Genomic DNA, 18,660 nt, shown 5'->3' with positions numbered 1-18,660 from the left:
GAAAAATATCAAAATGGAAATATATGACATAGAGACCAGAAAAACAATAGTGAGTGAACCTGGAAGGAAGACAAGATCAGAGCTCACTGTACAAATGATCTCTGAGTGAGGTCTTCAAAGGAGAGCAAAGTAAAGTGTTCTCTCATTGGCTAAATATCGTGGATGTCAAAAACAGTTTAGATTCTTCTAGTTCAGTACCCTGGAAAGAAGTCATCTAGATCATTTGAAATATAAAGGCAGATCAAGTGTGAAATGAACCCAAATCTTAATGTGAGCATTTAGCATCATAGTAACTGTTAATATCTAGATTATTTTAAACATTTTAAAAGTAAACGATTTGATGTACAACAGGCATACAGAGAGTGGAAGTAGTGTCAGTGTCCATTTGGTGAATTTTCACTCATTGTTTCCCTTCCATAAATAGCGTCCAGATCCAGAATAGAATACAAGCAGAATCCAGAATCCACCTCTCCCATTTCTCCCTCCAGTTACAACTCCCCTGAGAACCCACTCTTCTGACCTCCAATACCTGTGCTTTCCTTGTGCCTGGTTTTGAGTTTTACATGAATAAAGAGTACATTGAATATACAAATTTGGGCAGTATTAACCATTTTGTATCTGGTTTCTTTCACTCAACATGTGTTTGTGAGAATCATTCGTGGTGTTGTTTGTGCTTATAATCTGTGTATTCTCATTATTGTAAAGTATTCCGAGACATGGTATTTCATAGCTTATTTTTACATCATCTTAAAACCCATATTCTCCATGGGGGCAGGGGTGTTCGTTTTGACTGCTGATAGATCCGAAGCCCCTAGAACGTTGCCTCCTACAGAGCAGGTGCTTTAGGAGGACCCGCTGGCTTGGGGTCACCCAGAGCCCCGCGCCCCCAGCCCCGTGCCCCCGCGCTCAGGCCTGCAAGTCCTGCCTCAGCTCCCTCTCGCGTGGGCATTTGCCCTCAGCAGCCTCCTCAGCGCCCCCTTGACTTCCTTGTTCCTCAGCGTGTAAATGAGGGGATTCAGCAGGGGAGTCACCAGAGTGTAGAAGAGCGCGATGCTTTTGTTCACATCCTGTGAGTAACTGGAGGGGGGCTGGAGGTACATGGAGATGAGCGTGCCGAAGAAGATGACCACCACCAGCAGGTGGGAACCGCACGTTCCGAAGGCCTTCCGCCTCCCCTGGGCCGACTTCATCTGCAGGACGGCCCGGGTGATTCGGCCGTAGGACACTAAGATGAGCGACAGGGGCACCACGAGAAAGAAGACACTGACCGTGAAGAGCTCAGCCTCGTTGATGGAGGTGTCGGCACAGGCGAGCTTCAGCATCACCGGGACTTCACAGAAGAAATGGTCCACCTGGTTTCTTCCGCACAGGGGAAGAGTCATGGTCAGGGCCGTCTGCAGCACCGAGTTGCCGAACCCTGTGAGCCAAGCAGTTAGCACCAGCCGCAGGCAAAGCTGCGGGTGCACGATGGCCAGGTAGTGCAGTGGGCGGCACACGGCAGCGTAGCGGTCATAGGCCATGACCGCCAGGAGCACACACTCCACGCCCCCGAGCCCCAGGGCGATGAGGAGCTGGGTCACGCAGCCACCATAGGTGATGGTCTTGTCCCGCCCCTTGAGGTTGGCCAGCGTCTGAGGGACTGTGCAGGTGGTCAAACAAAGATCCATGAAAGAGAGGTTGGAGAGGAAGAAATACATGGGGGTGTGCAGGCGAGTGTCCACCCGAGACAGAAGTATAATCGTGCCATTGCCAAGAAAGCTCAAGAAGTAGACGATCAGGATGACCACAAAGAGAGGCGTTTCCAGTTGAGGCCTGTTGGAAAAGCCTAGGAGAAGAAATCCGGAGAAGGTGCTCTCGTTAGCTCTTTCCCTTGTACTCTGCCTGTGCAAGAAGGGCGACTCCATTGTCTTATCTTGCATGCTCCATCCACCTCCGTTTTCCTAGAGCCGGGGGCTAGAGGCGGGTTGGGAGCTCCAGAGGTTTGCACAGTGCCTTCCTCGTTGGTGAGAAGGGGGGTGATAAATAGCCACGGGACAGAAGCATCGTCCATGTTTTAGGCATTGTCCAAAAGATCTGTGCATTTTCTCCCAGAGAGTCTCTGGGGTTGACGTGTTCATGATCTCTGTTGAACAGATGAGGGAACTGAGCGTGAAGGAGATTCAGTCATTTTCCCAGGGAGACTCACCAGGGTTCAGGCAGACTCTAAGACATGAGCTCTTAACCACTAGGGACACTGTCTTTTCATGATGACACGAAATCTGAAGCTAATTGTAGTTTCTCCAAAATTTAAGTGTAATTGTTCTGAATAAGCTGCCAATTTGCAGTGCCCCCATCCCTCTTTGTTTTTCATCAAGAATTGAAATATATCACACTGGTTCCCTTACTTCTGTTTTGTGTAGAGCAAAAGTGTTCTCTGAAATTGCATAGGTAGTAAAATTTCCCATCACCAATTTTATTCAAGGGAAACATCACATTTTAATGTAAAATCTAATGAAACATTTGAGAATGGAGGCTGAAATCATGGTTATTGATTGGGAAGTGCTGTTGGAAATGCTTGAAGAATGCATCGTGTCCAAAATTCATGTTGCAGGAGGACTAATCCTGAGTAATCATTGCTGATACCAATTTCAGCAAAATCTCAGGAAATCACCAATCCAGTGTTTGGTCTTTCTTTCTGTCTTACATTACAACTCCCTTTAAAAGATTTTGAACTTAGGGCACCTGGGTGGCTCAGTCGGTTAAGTGGCCAACTCTTGATTTTGGCTCAGGTCATGATCTCAGGGTTCTGGGACTGAGCCCCTTGCCATGGGCTCTACCCTCAGTGGGGAGTCTCCTTCCGCATTCTCTCTCTCCTCCCTGCCCCTCTCCCTGCTCCCTCGTTAAAATAAATAAATACATCTAAATAAACAAAAAAAATGTTTTTCAATGTAATGGAGTAAAATATTTTTTAAACATCCCATTCTGTACTTCCATAAATGCCAACCTTAGAGGAATCATTTGTTTTCTATTAAAATATTGGGCTTGATCTTAGAAATAACCTCCCTCCCTTCCCCACATCCCATGATGCAAGTTTAACAGTAAAGACAACCTAAACAAGAGTAATATCTCATAATATCATCATAGCCTGGAAAAGAGCCTGGCATGTAGCAGAGTCACAAAAAGTCTGTGCTGAATAAGTGAGAATATGGAAGATTAAGACCTTTAACAGTCTATTGAAAGTCTAGGGGTAAAAGAAATTCAGAGAGAACAGCAAAGCAAAGGAAATCTTGAACGATGGATAACAGAGAGCCTTGACTATTCAAACTGTAGGTTTTTTTTTTTTTTTTACTCTGTGTTGTCTGGAACTTTGCAGGACTCTATCTTTTGCAAATGTCACTTTTCTTTTAGCAAAATCTACGACCAGGCAAGAGGATATTTGGCCATCTCTCTATTCTGACTTTGCTGTTGTATTCTTGGTCCCCTTCTCCTTTTATTCTTAAATCCTTTCAAATGATTGTTTTGATGGCTGTTGTTACAGTGTTGCCAAAGTACAAAATTAATTTGGGATAACACGTTTCAGAATGCATCAAATGGGAATCAGAATACTTGGGTTGTATGCATAAATCTACCACTAAAAGCTTTGACATTCTGAAGGCTGCTTCCCCACCCACACCCCCCCCCCCCCCGCCTGGCCTTCTCTTCTTCCAAATAAATGAGATGATGTTCCTAGCTTTTATTAAGAAATGTAAGACATAATGCATTTAGCTTTTTACTGAAACTTGGTAGGTTTACATTTCAAAGAAGCACCCATCTCAGTCCTTGCATGTTCTTTAGCAACAGCATGGTTCTTAGTTTCTAGATCTTCCACATTATCAGGCCCTGGTCCAAAATATCCAGAATCAGACAATGGGCATTAGTTAGAATTTGTTTTGTCGCATGTTGTTGGGACTTACCTCTGCTTCTTCCCTCTCTCCTTGTGGCTTTAAGGGTCAGAAAAGGGCTTCTCCATTCCATCATGGTGCCCGGTGGAATCTCTTACAGGGTTTCCAAATAAACCGTTCTTTCTCAGAGAGCACCGACACATCTCATAACTCAGCCAAGAACACAATTTTCAATGATTTTGTTCTTCTCAGTGATGCACAGAACGTGATCTGAACCAAGAAAGCATATATTCTGATAAGAAACATGTAAAATTCATTGTAACTAGAAAAGGAGAATTAAATGGACATGGGCTCTTTAGTGTAAATTTCCATTTGTGGTATTATTTTCTGAGACTTCCATAACAGAGTGCCACAAGCTAGGTGGCTTAAAACAACAGGGATTTATTGTCTTGTAGCTCAGGAAGGTAAAGTCCAGAATGAAGATCTTGGCAGAGCCTCTGAAGCCTGTCGGGAGAATACATCCGTGGGCCATTGTAACTTCTGGATGTTTGTTTGCCGGCAGTTTGGGGTTCCTTGACTTGCAGCCACAGGAGGTCATCTACTGCCTCTGTAGGCACATGACGTTCTCCACTGCCTGCCATTATCTTCTTTTCCTCTTAGAAGAAATAACCAGTCATACTGGATTAGAGCACCCGATTGTGTGTAACCGTATCTGAACTTGAACACATTTGTAAAGACCCTGTTTTCACATAAAGTCCCATTAAACCTGAACTGGGGTTAGGATTTCAACACACTTTTTTTGGGGGGGAGGGGAGAACAAAATTCAATTCAATAGCAATAGGATAATGCAATTATGCCTGTCAAATTACAACAAATCTTTATTATAAATAGATGCCTGCACACAGTGGTAAGACCAAGGCGTAGGTATTAGTTCTATCTTATTTCAAGTTCTCTTATTCTCTTACTCATATTGCAGAAGCCTTCAGTAATAGCAAAAACAGATCCCCCTATGTGGCATGAATATCCAATGAAGGTTTTTCTCCTGTACACCTGTTTGTTACACTTTACAGATGTGACACGCAAACACAGATTGCGCACTTGTAAGACCTCTAATAGCCAACATTCGGTCTGAGCCGAAGAGAAAGTACTGAGATTCTTTCACTTCACCAGTGAAGGGGTATTCAGTTAATCTGGACGTCAGATTGCTCTTCTCTCTGGAACTTCCTCTAAGGAAATAGCAAACTCACCTATAGACACCAGTTCTGCGTGTAACACCAGCACCTTTTGGGGTCTGAGGAATCAGGAGTAAAGGGAACAACCCCAGCTATTAGGAGCACTTGAATGTTAGGGTGAGAATATGGCATCTTCTTCCAGGGAAGAATATCAAAGATTGCAGATATCCAGCTACCTCTTGGAAGAAGCAGGATGGTCTTTGAAGGATCAGTGCACTTCTATGACCCTGAGAGACTGATATATTGATGACGATGTCCGCAGATGAAAGCTCATGTGTCTGCATGAATGCTAATACACTCAGTGAGTGATGGCCAAGTGGTGTGTGGTCATGGAATTGCAGGCAAGTGTTCGGGGCTGAAACCGAACGGAATCCTTAGCATAAACCCAGATTCATGTATTTAAAATATGCCAACCTTAGACAGGATAATCCTTGGCAATGGTGACTCTCAAAGGCAAGGGAAGTCAAAATTGCTCCTCCCTCAGGCTCCGTTAAAGGTAGTACCAGTTCTCTTTACAACTAATGTTAGTATAAGTTGTCTCGTCCCCAGGGTTTACCCATGAAGATCGCCCACTCATTTCAGCGTTTGGGGGCACAAGAAGAAGGATAAATTATAGTGGAATCTATGAGGCCTACGGAATCTGCCCATGAATAAAAGGGCTAATATTACATCTGACGGATATTTTTATAAGTCGCCAAAGTCAAAGTACATGCTTTAGGGACTGAGTATGTGTTTATTTTTAGTGGTCCCAGGAGTGTCCTGCCCCATGTAACTCATTAACCTCAGTTGCAGTCTTCAGAGTTTGGTTCCCCAGAGGCAGCCAAAGAGGAAGGCTCTGCATCAACAGGTCGTCAATCTCTTCTGGCCAGATTGACTGGGAGTGAAACTGTCGTCTCTACTTAACTTCCATTTACCTACCCCATTTAATAATATTAGTTACAATATATTTTGCTAGTGTTTAAGTTCCTTGAGATACAATTGTCATAACACTGTGTTCATTTTAGGCATACAACGTAGTGATTCAGTTCTTGTATATACTGTGAAATCATCACCACAGTAAGTCTGGTTAACATCTATGCTGCACATAGTTACCTTTTTTCTTCTTGTGAGGAGAATATTTAGGATCTGTCCTCTCAGCAATTTCCAAATATACAATATACTATTATTAAGTATAGTTCCCACGCTGTACATTAGGTCTCCAGGGCCATGCTTTAGGTTCTCCATCCTTATTTTCAGAACTATCTTCTTTTCCTACTTAAAAGACAAATTTCTTTGCCTTCCCCCCCTCATGTTAGTTATAATCTTTCTTTGTTACTGACTCACCTAAGAAAATTATTTTCCAATGGTGTAATCAACTCTATTACCTTCCAACTTTTTTGAGAACTTATTACTGTTATCTTTAATCTGTTCTTTGTTTAGCTCCTTATATCCCATTATCTGTTTGTTCATTGTCTAAAAATATGCTCCTCTATCCTATCAGAAAAATAAAATTAGAATGAAACTCTCCTCCTTTCCCACCATCTTCTAGCTACCCTCCTTGTAAATTTCATCTTTTTGACTGGACACAAAGTGTCCATATCTTTTCTTCTCCCATCAATACTTCTACCTGCTCTTTTGCCATCTTCCCCTACCACTCTGGTGAAACTGCTTTCTGTAAAATCTTTAATATTCTTCCATTACACAAAGCAGATGAGCTCACTGTCCTCTGACTTGGTATAATATGGCATTGATGATGTTTCCATCCTTCATGATGTGATACTATCCATTGGCTTCTCCCTGTTTTCCTATTATTTCTTGGGCCCTTAGTTCTCAGTTCTTTCTCATTGGGCACAAACTTCAATGTTTCGATTTCCCAAGATTCTATCCTTGGCTCTCCTCTCTCCACACTCTTCCTGCGATACTTTGTCATTTCCATGCAGTGAGCTACAGTCTGTCTGTAAGATGAATCTCCAATCCATATCCACAGTTTAGACCACCTATTGAGTTCCATACTAAAGCAAATGGAATCCTGGCTATATACACAGTATTATTCGTGAACTCTAAAATTTCCACAGTTTTACAATCTGATGTATCATGGTCTGAAAGCAGTGCTGTTCTACATGTTAGATTTTCAAAATCTCCATACCAAACCCTCAACGACCGCAGTGAGAACCCCCTGAATTATTCTTGATTCTTCCCTCTGTTTTTATCCAAACACTGAAGCTATGCTTTGTTGACTCTCTCTGACATATTTTTAGAATACATTCACTGTCTAGCACACATTTTTGATTTGTTGTCAATGTTATTTCGTATCTTCTTACTCTTGCCCAAACCATTTAATTCATCTCCTAAGAGATCCTCCAACCACACCAACTCCAAGCTTCTACAGCATTATCTGAATTATTTTTCCTAAAACTGACACAACCACATCATTCCTTGCTTAAAAATAGTCTTGGCAATCACTGTCTACAAGATTAAATAAAAAGCACACCCTTAATATATAAATCTGTGTTTATTCTATGGATCCTGTTGTTTTTAATTGTGGGAACAAACCTACCATGTATTAATCGCTGGGTACACCTTTCCATTTTGGGGCCAACATTCTATTCTATTATGCATTTGTTATTCTATTATTTTGGTTCATTTGAAAGATACTATCTTGTCTTATTTTCCCATACACCATATTCCATTATTAATTCAAGACTTTCTTCAAGGATCATAGTTTTTTGTTAATGTTATAGTTGAATGAGTGGTTTTTATCATGCAAAAAATTTCACCTCCCCAACATATAAATTTTTTTCCAATGGTTCTTAAACATGGGGACTACATCCACTGTTTGTTAGTGAAAACATTAGCTTCAGGTCTTCCAATGAAGTCCTTTCCACTGCCCCCCCCAAGCTTTATTGAGGTATAATTGACAAATAAAACTAAGATTTTTAAAGTGTACAACATGATGTTATACATATACCTTGTGAAAGGATTTCCCCATCGAGTTGATTAACACATCCGTCATCTCACATGTTTATCTTTTTGTGTGTGTGAGAACATTTGAGTTCTAGTCTCTTAACAAATTTTGATTATACAATACAATGTTATCAATGATAGACATCATGCTATATGTTAGATCCTCAGACCTCATGCATCTTATAACTGAAAGTTTGTACCCTTTTACCAGCTTCTCTTTATTTCCACCCCACCCCCACCAGCAATTCCCCAGCCCCTGGCAAATACTTTTTTTATTCTGTTTTTACGAGTTGTACTTTTTTCCCCTGCGTGTGAGAAATACCATGCAGTATTTGTCTTTGTCTGCCTGGCAAACTTGTATCTCTTATATCTTATTTCCCTTAGCACAACATCCTCCAGGAACATCCATGTTGTCATAAGTGACAGGAGTTCCTCTTTTTAAAAGGCTAAATAATATTCCATTGTGTGTATATACCGCAATTTCTTTTTTAAAAAGATTTATTTATTTATTTTAGAGGGGAGAGGGGCAGAAGGAGAGGGAGAGAAAGAATCTCAAGCAGACCTTTTACCAAGTGGGGAGCCCAACATGGGGCTCAATCTCACAGCCCTGAGATCATGACTTGAGCCAAAACCAAGAGTGGGATGCTTAACTGACTGAACCACCCAGGTGCCCCATACCAAAGTTTCTTTATGCATTCATACACTGGTGAATACTTTGGATTGTTTCCATACCTTGGGACAGTGACTAAAACTGCTATGAACATGGGAGTACAGATATCTCTTTGAGATAATGAGTCATTTCCTTTGGATAAATACCCAGAAATGGAACTGCTGGATCATAGGGTAGTTCTATTTTTATTTTTTGAGGAACCTCCATACTATTTTCCATAGTGTCTGCACCAGTTACTGTTCCCACCAACAGGGCACAAAGGTTTCCTTTCTCCACATCTTGGCCACCACTTGTTGTCTCTTGTGTTTTTTATAATAGCCATCCTAACAGGTATGTCCATTGATGTGTGAATATACAATGGAATATTATTTAGCCATTAAAAAGGAAATCTTGCCATCAGCAACAATATGGGTGAACTTTCAGGGTATTATGCTAAGCAAAATAAGCCAGATAGAGAAAGACAGAAAGACAAATACTGTATGATCTCATTTATATGCAGAACTAAAAACAAACAAAAGTGAGCTTATAGATACAGAGAATAGATTTAACAAATTGATAGTTGCCAGGTGGGGAGGATGGGGGAGGGTGAGCATAATGGGTAAAAGGGGTCAAAGGTATAAAATTCCAGTTATAAAATAAATGTCATGAGGGTATAATGTACAGCATGGTGACATAATACTGCATTGCATATTTGAAAGTTGCTAAAAGAGTAAATGTTAAAATTTCTCATCACAAAAATAATGTATTAACTATGTACATGATGGATGTTAACCAGATTTATTGTGGTGATCATTTTGTAATATATACAAACATCAAATCATTATTTTGTACATCTGAAACTAATATAATATAATGTGAATTATATCTCAATAAAAAACCAAGAGAATTATTTTTAAAAGTCTACCAGAGACAGAGAAAGTTATAAAAGCATCCTGAGAGAAGGAGATGACCCTACAATTCTCAAGTTTTCTTAGACCACACATTGGTATACACCAATACACACATTGGTATACTTAAAAGTCATAAATATTCAGGATAAAGCCTTCTCCTCACCCACCAGATACTGTTATTCTCCCAAGTCAAGAGGAGCAAGTTTCTTTTCTGTCTTCTGCACTATGGGTGCATTTCTTATGCACCCTTCCTCCAAGGTGATAGCCTTTTGAGGCCCCAGCTTTGTGTGTGGTCTCTTCTCAGAATTCCTACTTTTGTGGGTCAAGTGGGTACAGAGGGATTTCTAAAAAGAGATACATGTCTTATTATTTGCACATTAAATGATCATTTTCATAAGAAAAATACAGGATAATAAACCTTTTTATTCACTCAATCAGCAAATGTTTTACTGAGTCTCTATTACATGCTAAGACCTGAATGATTTTGATTGCTGAGGATTCCAAATAAAGACAGAGATAGAAGCCAAGGATGTCACTAATGTTTTCAGTCTTTGTAAACATTCTTTCTGTTGTAGAAAAAAGATGACTTGAGACAAAAATATTCCGCTTTACAAAGGTTGAGTTTGATTTATAAAAGTTAAATGTGTTCATCCCATAGATATGATTTTGGCCAGAAAATAATTGGAAATATAATGTCTGGTGTTTGGAATCAATTTGTATGTGTGGACTATTGGCGTAAGAGAGAAAAATGAAGCAATGTGAACTGTCTGATGGGAGTGACTGTGGACGGGAAAGTGAAGGTCTTCAGTGACAGAAACACCTTCTAAGCTGAGAAGTAAAGTTGTCCTTACCTGGCTTTACTCCAGGAAACCTCTCCTTTAGCATTCTTTTAAATGACATTTACTGCTTTTCTGCATGGCTACAAAAGGATACTACTTAATGTCGTATCCAGCCCATAATCGTGCTTAATATGCTTTTTAGGAAAAGAGATATATCTTCAATAAAAATTTATCTTCAATAAAAATATCTTCAATAAAAAGAAAACAATATAATACAATTATTTAGTTAACTTTTATTTTATGCCTTGCTCCAAAGCTATGTCTAGCAATGTGTCCTTGAAATTTTTAATTGATAATGTAGCTATTTAAAGGGCTTGCCAGGATAAGACGCTTATTCTTTTTTTTTTAAATTTTTAAATTAACATATAATATATTATTAGCCACAGGGGTACATGTCTGTGAATCACCAGGATTACACACTTCACAGCACTCACCATAGCACTTACCTTACCCAATGTCCATAACCCAACCACCCTCTCCCTAACCCCCTCCCCCCGACAACCCTCAGTTTGTTTTGTGAGATTAAGAGTCTCTTATGGTTTGTCTCCCTCCTGATCCCATCTTGTTTCATTTTTTCCTCCCCCCCGCCAAAGCCCCCACTTTGCCTCTCAAATTCCTCATATCAGGGAGGTCTTATGATAATTGTCATTCTCTGATTGACTTACTTCACTCAGCATAATACCCTCTAGTTCCTCGTCCCAAATGGCAAGATTGCATTTCTTTCAATGGCTGCATAGTATTCCATTGTGTATATATACCACATCTTTATCCATTCACCTGTTGATGGGCATCTAGGTTCTTTCCATAGTTTGGCTATTGTGGGCATTGCTGCTATAAACATTTGGGTGCACGTGCCCCTTCAGATCACTACATTTGTATCTTTAGGGTAAGTACCCAGTAGTGCGATTGCTGGGCCATAGGGTAGTTCTATTTTCAACTATTTGAGGAACCTCCATGCTGTTTTCCAGAGTGGTTGCACCAGCTTGCATTCCCACCAGCAGTGTAGGAGGGTTTCCTTTTCTCTGCATCCTCGCCAGCATCTGTCATTTCCTGACTTGTTAATTTTAGCCATTCTGAGTGGTGTGAGGTGGTATCTCATTGTGGTTTTGATTTGTATTTCCCTGATGCCCAGTGATATGGAGCACTTTTCATGTGTAAGACGCTTATTCTTAAGGTGAATCAGAGTGAGAAGACTTTTGAATTCTTTCTTCTTTTTTTTTTTAAGATTTTATTTACTTATTTATTTATTTGAGAGAGAGAGAGAGAGAGAAATCTCAAGCAGACTCCCTGCTGAGCACAGAGCCTGGTCCAGGGGCTTGATCTCACGACCCTAAGATCATGACCTGCGCCGAAACCAAAAGTTAAATGTTCAACCAAGGGAGCCAGCCAGGCGCCCCTTGAATTTTTTTTCTAAGTGAAAATTAATTGCTTGCAACTTTGCACACCCCCATAAGGCTTGTGTGTGATAAAGATCCATGTATGTGTGGCAGCACATACATGGCTTCCGTATTGGTTTTCATTATTGTGGTTTTTAACAATCCCTTCAATAAAATTCGTATTTAAAAAGTAAAGACATTTACACTCATCCTGATGAATTCAGACACTTATGTTAAAATCTTTACTATATTTCTCAGCCATAAAAAAGAATTAGATCACTTTTAAGAATATTTTTTAAATGTAAGTGTAGTGGACATGTGATGTGACATTAGTTTCAGATGTAGAATATAATTATTCAATTTATCTATACATTATGCTATGTTCACCGCACGTGTAGCTACCATCTGTCACCATACAATGTTATGATATCATTTACTATATTTCCTATGCAGTGCCTTTCATCCCCATGATTTTAAAAAGAATAATATCTTGTCATTTGCAACAACATGGATGGACCTAGAGGTAAATGAAATATGCTGTGTGAAATAAATCAGACAGAGAAAGACAAATATTGGATGATTTCACTAAATGTGGAATCTAAAAAACAAAACAAAGGAACAAGCAAGCAAATCAGAAACAGATTCATAAATACAGACAACTGGTGGTTGCCAAAGGGGATGGGGGTGGGAGCATGGGTGAAATAGATAAAGGGGATTAAGAAGGACAAGCTTCCAGTCATAAAATAAATGTCACAAAAATGGAAAGTATAGCATAGGGAATATAACCAGTAATATTATAGTAATATTGTATGGGTGACTACACATATGGTGAGAGCACTGTGTAATGTATAGAACTGTTGACTCCTTCCTTATGTTATACACCTGAAACTAATATAACATTTTATGTCTAACCTAGTTTATCATCAGCATCATATTGGAGCTTTATAATATATATTCCCAGACTCCATCCTTGGAAATTTTTATTGGGTAGGTTGGAAGATTTCAGTGAATTCTAAAATTACACTTCAAGAATTATTTCTTTCTGGTAACTAAGTAAAAGAAGCAGACTTTAGAAAAGTCACGGTCACCTTACTTTCTGGACACAAGCCTACTCAGGGCACCTTTTATATCCTTGTTTCTCAGTGTGTAGATGACAGGGTTCAACATGGGGATCACCAAGTTGTAGAAGAGGGTAAGGAATTTCCCTTGGTCCTGAGAAGAATTATTTCCTGGTTGCATATACATATAGATAATATTCCCATAAAACAATGAGACCACGGTGAGGTGGGACCCACATGGTGAAAATAAATAAAATAAAATTGAATAAATATGGTGAAACATATTTATATTCAGAATATAATAATAAAAACATGTAATACAATAATAAAAAATTTTAGGTCCACTATTCATGGTCTCTTTGATTATAAATATGTTTCACCATGCCTCAGTTTCCTAATCTGTCAATGAAAAGATCTAGAATGGATTGTTTGTTTTCAAACTTAAATCCATGTTAAAACTACACAAGACATTTTTTCTTTTCTTTTTTAAGATTTTATTTATTTATTTGACAGAGAGAACAAGCAGGGGGAATGGGAGAAGGAGAAGCAAGCTCCCCACTGAGCAGGGAGCCCAACGCAGAGCTCGGTTGCAGGATCCTGGGATCACAACCTGAGCTGAAAACAGATGTTAACCAACTGAGCTACCCAGGTGCCCCCTACAAGACACTTTTTCAACACAAATATTTCCAGACTTACTAAAATTAGAGCTTCAGTGGTTGGGACTTTAGGATCTATGTCCAAAACAAATAAAATGTCTGTCCAGATCATTTTAATATAGCTGATTGTGAAACAAAGCAAAGCTCAAATAATTTAAATATCATAGACTGTGTTTAGGGTAATGGCTCCATCTTCTCCAGACAGTGAAATTTAAAGATATCAGAAGACAAAAAGTATTGTATTTTGGCACTCCATTGGCTCAATTCCATGATAAAATGACAATTACACAAAGTACTAATGAGAAAAAAGATCATCATATGATTTTATTTGGGCATAACTTCAGTCAGTCCACAATACTGAAGCATTGATTTATAGTTGTATTGGGTTTTAATTACATATGACCAACTTGGAAAGGAGGAGGAAAGATGATTTGAAGGGTAGACATAAGATACTATCCAAATTAAAATTTATGTCTAACCTAGTTTATCATCAGCATCATATTGGGGCTTTAAAATATATATTCCCAGACTCCATCCCTGGAAATTTTTACTGGGTAGGTTGGAAGATTTCAGTGAATTCTAAAATTACACTTCAAGAATTATTTCTTTCTGGTAACTAAGTAAAAGAAGCAGACTTTGGAAAAAGTCACAGTCACCTTACTTTCTGGACACAAGCCTACTCAGGGCACCTTTTACATCCTTGTTTCTCAGTGTGTAGATGACAGGGTTCAACATGGGGGTCACCAAGTTGTAGAAGAGGGTAAGGAATTTCCCTTGGTCCTGAGAAGAATTATTTCCTGGTTGCATATACATATAGATAATATTCCCATAAAACAATGAGACCACGGTGAGGTGGGACCCACATGTGTTGAAAGCCTTCCTTCTTCCCGTGGCTGATTTCATGCTCAGCACTGCTAGGGCAATGTAGTTATAGGAGACGAGGATGAGCGCCAGGGGCACCAGGACAATCATTACTGACAAGATGAAAACCGTGCTCTCCACAGCCACAGTGTCCACACAGGCAATTTTGATGAGAGCTGGCATCTCACATAGGAAATGTTTCACCTTACATCTTCCACATCGTGGCAGCCTCATGGTTACTGGAGACATAGCCAAGGAGTTGAGGAGCCCGATACCCCAGGCCACAGACACCAGCTTCCAACAGAGCTGAGGGTGCATAATGATGGAATAGTGGAGGGGCTTGCAGATTGCAGTGAAGCGGTCATAAGCCATGACTGCCAGGAGGACACATTCTGTGCCACCCAGACCCAGGAACATGAACAGCTGGATGGCACAACCCGTGTAACTGATGGTCTTGTCTGGGCCACCCAGGTTGAAAAGCAGCTGGGGAATGGAACTGGTGGTAAAACAGAGGTCTAGGAAGGACAGGTTGGTAAGGAAGAAGTACATGGGCGTGTGGAGGCAGGGGTCCAGGCGGGACACCAAGATAATGACAACATTGCCCACCAAGGTCACAAGATAGAAGATGAGAACAAACACAAAGAGGGTCTGCTCTAGCTGGGGTCTGTCTGAGAAACCCAACAAGATGAACCGGTCCTGGCAGCTCTGGTTGGTCATGACAATGGACCATCAATACAGGCCTACAAGGAAGCAGATAGAATCACAATGCACTTAGTGAAGTAGGCTAAGGGACTAAGACCAGAGTAATAGCAAGTGCAAATAATTAAGTAAGATTTCAGTATTCTGTGCAGATATAGATTGTATATTTTAGGAAGAATATCTCGTTTTATTAGCTTCTTTTGTTTCTTTTTGGATACCAAAAAAAGTAGAGATCACTGTAGAATTTTTTGGAAAATAGACACCTATAAAAGATAGGAAAAGGATTTTCTGGAGGCAAGATGACAGAAGGGTAGGGGACCTCATTTCACCTGGTCCCTTGAATTTAGCTAGATAACTGTCAAATCATTCTGAACACCCGCATCAGGCTCTCCGCTCAGCGGGGAGCCTGCTTCCTCCTCTCTCTCCGCCTGCCTCTCTGCCTACTTGTGATCTCTATCTGTCAAATGAATAAATAAAATCTTTAAAAAAAATTTAGAAAAGTCTCAAATACACACGCTAAACTTACACTTAAAGAATCTGGAGAAAGAATAGCAAATAAAGTCTAAACCAGGAAGGAGAAGAAAAATAATTAAGATTAGAGCAGAAATCAATGAAATAGAAACCAGAACAGCAGTAGAACAGATCAAGGAAACTGGGAGCTGGTTCTTTGAAAGAATTAATAAGATTGATAAACCTGTAGCCAGACTTATCAAAAGAAAAGAGAAAGGACCCAAATTAATAAAATCATGAATGAAAGAGGAGAGATCACAACCAATACCAAAGAAATACAAACAATTTTAAGAACATATTATGAGCAACTATAGGCCAACAAATTAGGCAATTTGGAAGAAATGATGTATTGCTGGAAACTTATCAACTACCAAAACTGAAACAGAAAGAAATAGAAAGCTTGAATAGACTCATAACTGGCAAGGAAGCTGAATCTGTAATCAAAAATTTCCCAAGAAACAAGAGGCCAGGGCCAGTTGGATTCCCAGGGGAATTCTACCAAACATTTGAAGAAGAAATATTATGGCAAAAATTAACAAGACAGGAAACAACAAATGTTGATGAGGATGTGGAGAAAGAGGAACGCTCTTACACTGTTGGTGGGAATGCAAGGTGGTGCAGCCACTCTGGAAAACAGTGTGGAGGTTCCTCAAAACGTTAAAAATAGAGCTACCCTATGACCCAGCAGTTGCGCTACTAGGCATTTACCCCCCACCCCCAGAAGATACAGATATAGTGGAAATAAGGGGCACATGCACCCCAATGTTCATAGCAGCCATGTTCACAATAGCCACACTGTGGAAGGAGCTGAGATGTCCTTCAACAGATGAATGGATAAAGATGTGGTGCATTTATACAATGGAATATTACTCAGCCATCAGAAAGGACGAATACCTACAATTTGCATTGGCATGGATGGAACTGGAGGGGATGGTGCTAAGTGAAATAAGTCAAGTAGAGAAAGACAATTATCATATGATTTCACACATATGTGGAACATAAGGAATAACATGGAGGACCAAAGAGAAAGGGAGGGAAAACTGAATGGGAAGTCATCAGAGAGAGAAACAAACCATGAGAGACTCTGGACATATAGTTTTAAAAAATATATGCTTTTTTTTAATACTCAAGAAAGAACTAAGTGCCATATAAGAAAGAAATCTAGGTAAATAAATTTTTCATATTTCAAACTGATCAATTCAAAGGTCATAAATGTGTTCTTTATAAAAGCATTTCTATGCACAAGAAAAAACTCAAAATCCTTTTAATACTTCCTGGAACCAAAGATTCCCTTGATTGCATTATGTAATTGAAGAAGTAAAAGTTTTAGTTTCATTTTAATGTCTCAAAGGCATTGCCAAAATCACATACTTTAAAACACTCAAAGATGATCTTATGTCCTATCATGTAAAGGACATTTTTCAACACTTTGAATTATTCATGATGTCTCCTGTGCTCTCTCTACAGAACATGGTGGGTGGGGTTCTTTTTGTTTTGATTTTTGGCTCTACACCTAACACAGGGCTTGAATTCAAGACCCTGAGATCAAGACCTGAGCTGAGATTAAGAGTCAGATGCTTAACCAACTGAGCCACCCAGGCACCCTGCACAGAGTATGGTGTTTTGAGTCAGAAGACTGACTTGGTGCTATGTGGATTGTCCTGGGAGTCACCTCTAGCTCAGGTGCATAAAGAGCTTTGTGAATCAGCCGGTAACCCCTTTAGTTACCTAAGTAGTTCCTACTAGAGCTCGTGGACAAGAGAGAACCAGGAGAGGCAGAGGAGAGAGTGAAGGAGCCACATCTCCACCTCCACCTCTGTACAAGTAACTCATGCATACTGATGTCTTACACCATTACTTTTGTTTGTAAAGGGCTTTGCGTGTAATAAACCATGCTAGAGATATTAGTTATTACTCTTATAAGCAGGAAAGACTAGGTTTGTATTATATATGATCAAGACAAGAATTTTTCCCATGCTATTTTGAGTTTAAATATTAGCAGTGTTATCAGCAAAGACTAAACAATTTTAGCCAGTTTAAATTAATTTAATTATAGCTGTATAGATGACTTGAGAAGCAAACTTTTGACTAGATGTGTTACTCTAAGTGATTTAAAAAGAGCTCTGCTAAGCTGTATGTCAATACAGCCTTAGGTTGGAGAAGTTAAGATTATCATCTGTGAAATAAAAATTACTAAAAACATTTATATTAATAAGTAATTCTGTATTCAATAAATATTTATGGAGCTCCTATTCTATATCACTCACCGTATTACATGCTAGAGATATGCTGCCTAAAAGAATAGATAGTAATTTATCTCATTGATTTATAGTCTAGTGGGAGGAACAAACATTTATTAAAACTCACACAGATCAATGTACAATCACCAACAATATTATCAAGCACTGTGCTAAGTATTTTCTTAGACTGTCTCATTTAATCCTCATACCTGAATTTGAAGGATACAGGTACTAAGTAACTTACCAAGGATGCACAGTCAGGAAGCTGTAGATGTGGGATTCAGGTCCAGGCCTGTTTGTCAAGCCAAATTTCTACACACAAGACTGAAATAGAAAGATAATTCATTAATCCATGGCCTCAGTAATCTTCCATTTGATGCATTTCAGGTGAATCCAATTATTTGAGTCCTTTAGTCACTGTTTTGGTCTCAATTGAAGAAGAATGTCAAAGAAGTCAATGGAAGACAAATCCAGCTAAGGAAATGTCACCAAAACTCAGTTTTCTTAAGCAAATAAGAAATATGTAATTGTTATTGTCCACAAGTTGCTAGATTTTAAATTTAAAAATAAGTGACAAATTCAAACATAACTATATACTGACCAATATAAATTGCTAAAAGTAACCTTTTTTGGAAAACTGGATATTGCAAAGATAACCTAAAATAATTATTGAAAAGGATTATGATTGAAATTATTAGAAAACCAACATGACAATTTATTTTCCCATGCTCACAGAGTAACAATAGTTAAACATGCTTTTTGCAATTATTTTAAATCAATAATTATAGAGAATATATAATATTTTATCTATCTATCACTCTATATT

At 39.2% G+C, this 18,660-nt stretch overlaps 2 protein-coding genes across 2 annotated transcripts; both read right to left on the bottom strand.

Annotated features, from left to right (window-relative positions):
• Positions 1–926: 926 nt before the first annotated feature.
• Positions 927–1,919, bottom strand: LOC308344437 (putative olfactory receptor 2B8; the record flags this gene model as incomplete). The annotated part of the gene is made up of 1 exon (XM_080805979.1): positions 927–1,919. The coding sequence occupies one exon, from the start codon at positions 1,917–1,919 to the stop codon at positions 927–929; it is 993 nt and encodes a 330-aa protein (XP_080662105.1).
• Positions 1,920–14,181: 12,262 nt separating this feature from the next.
• Positions 14,182–15,102, bottom strand: LOC308344168 (olfactory receptor 2W3-like; the record flags this gene model as incomplete). The annotated part of the gene is made up of 1 exon (XM_080805648.1): positions 14,182–15,102. The coding sequence occupies one exon, from the start codon at positions 15,100–15,102 to the stop codon at positions 14,182–14,184; it is 921 nt and encodes a 306-aa protein (XP_080661774.1).
• Positions 15,103–18,660: the final 3,558 nt, after the last annotated feature.

The sequence above is a fragment of the Martes martes genome (assembly GCF_963455335.1).
Source record: "Martes martes genome assembly, chromosome: 6".
Classification (NCBI taxonomy): Eukaryota; Metazoa; Chordata; class Mammalia; order Carnivora; family Mustelidae; genus Martes; species Martes martes.
This window is presented reverse-complemented; position numbering and strand designations above follow the sequence as displayed.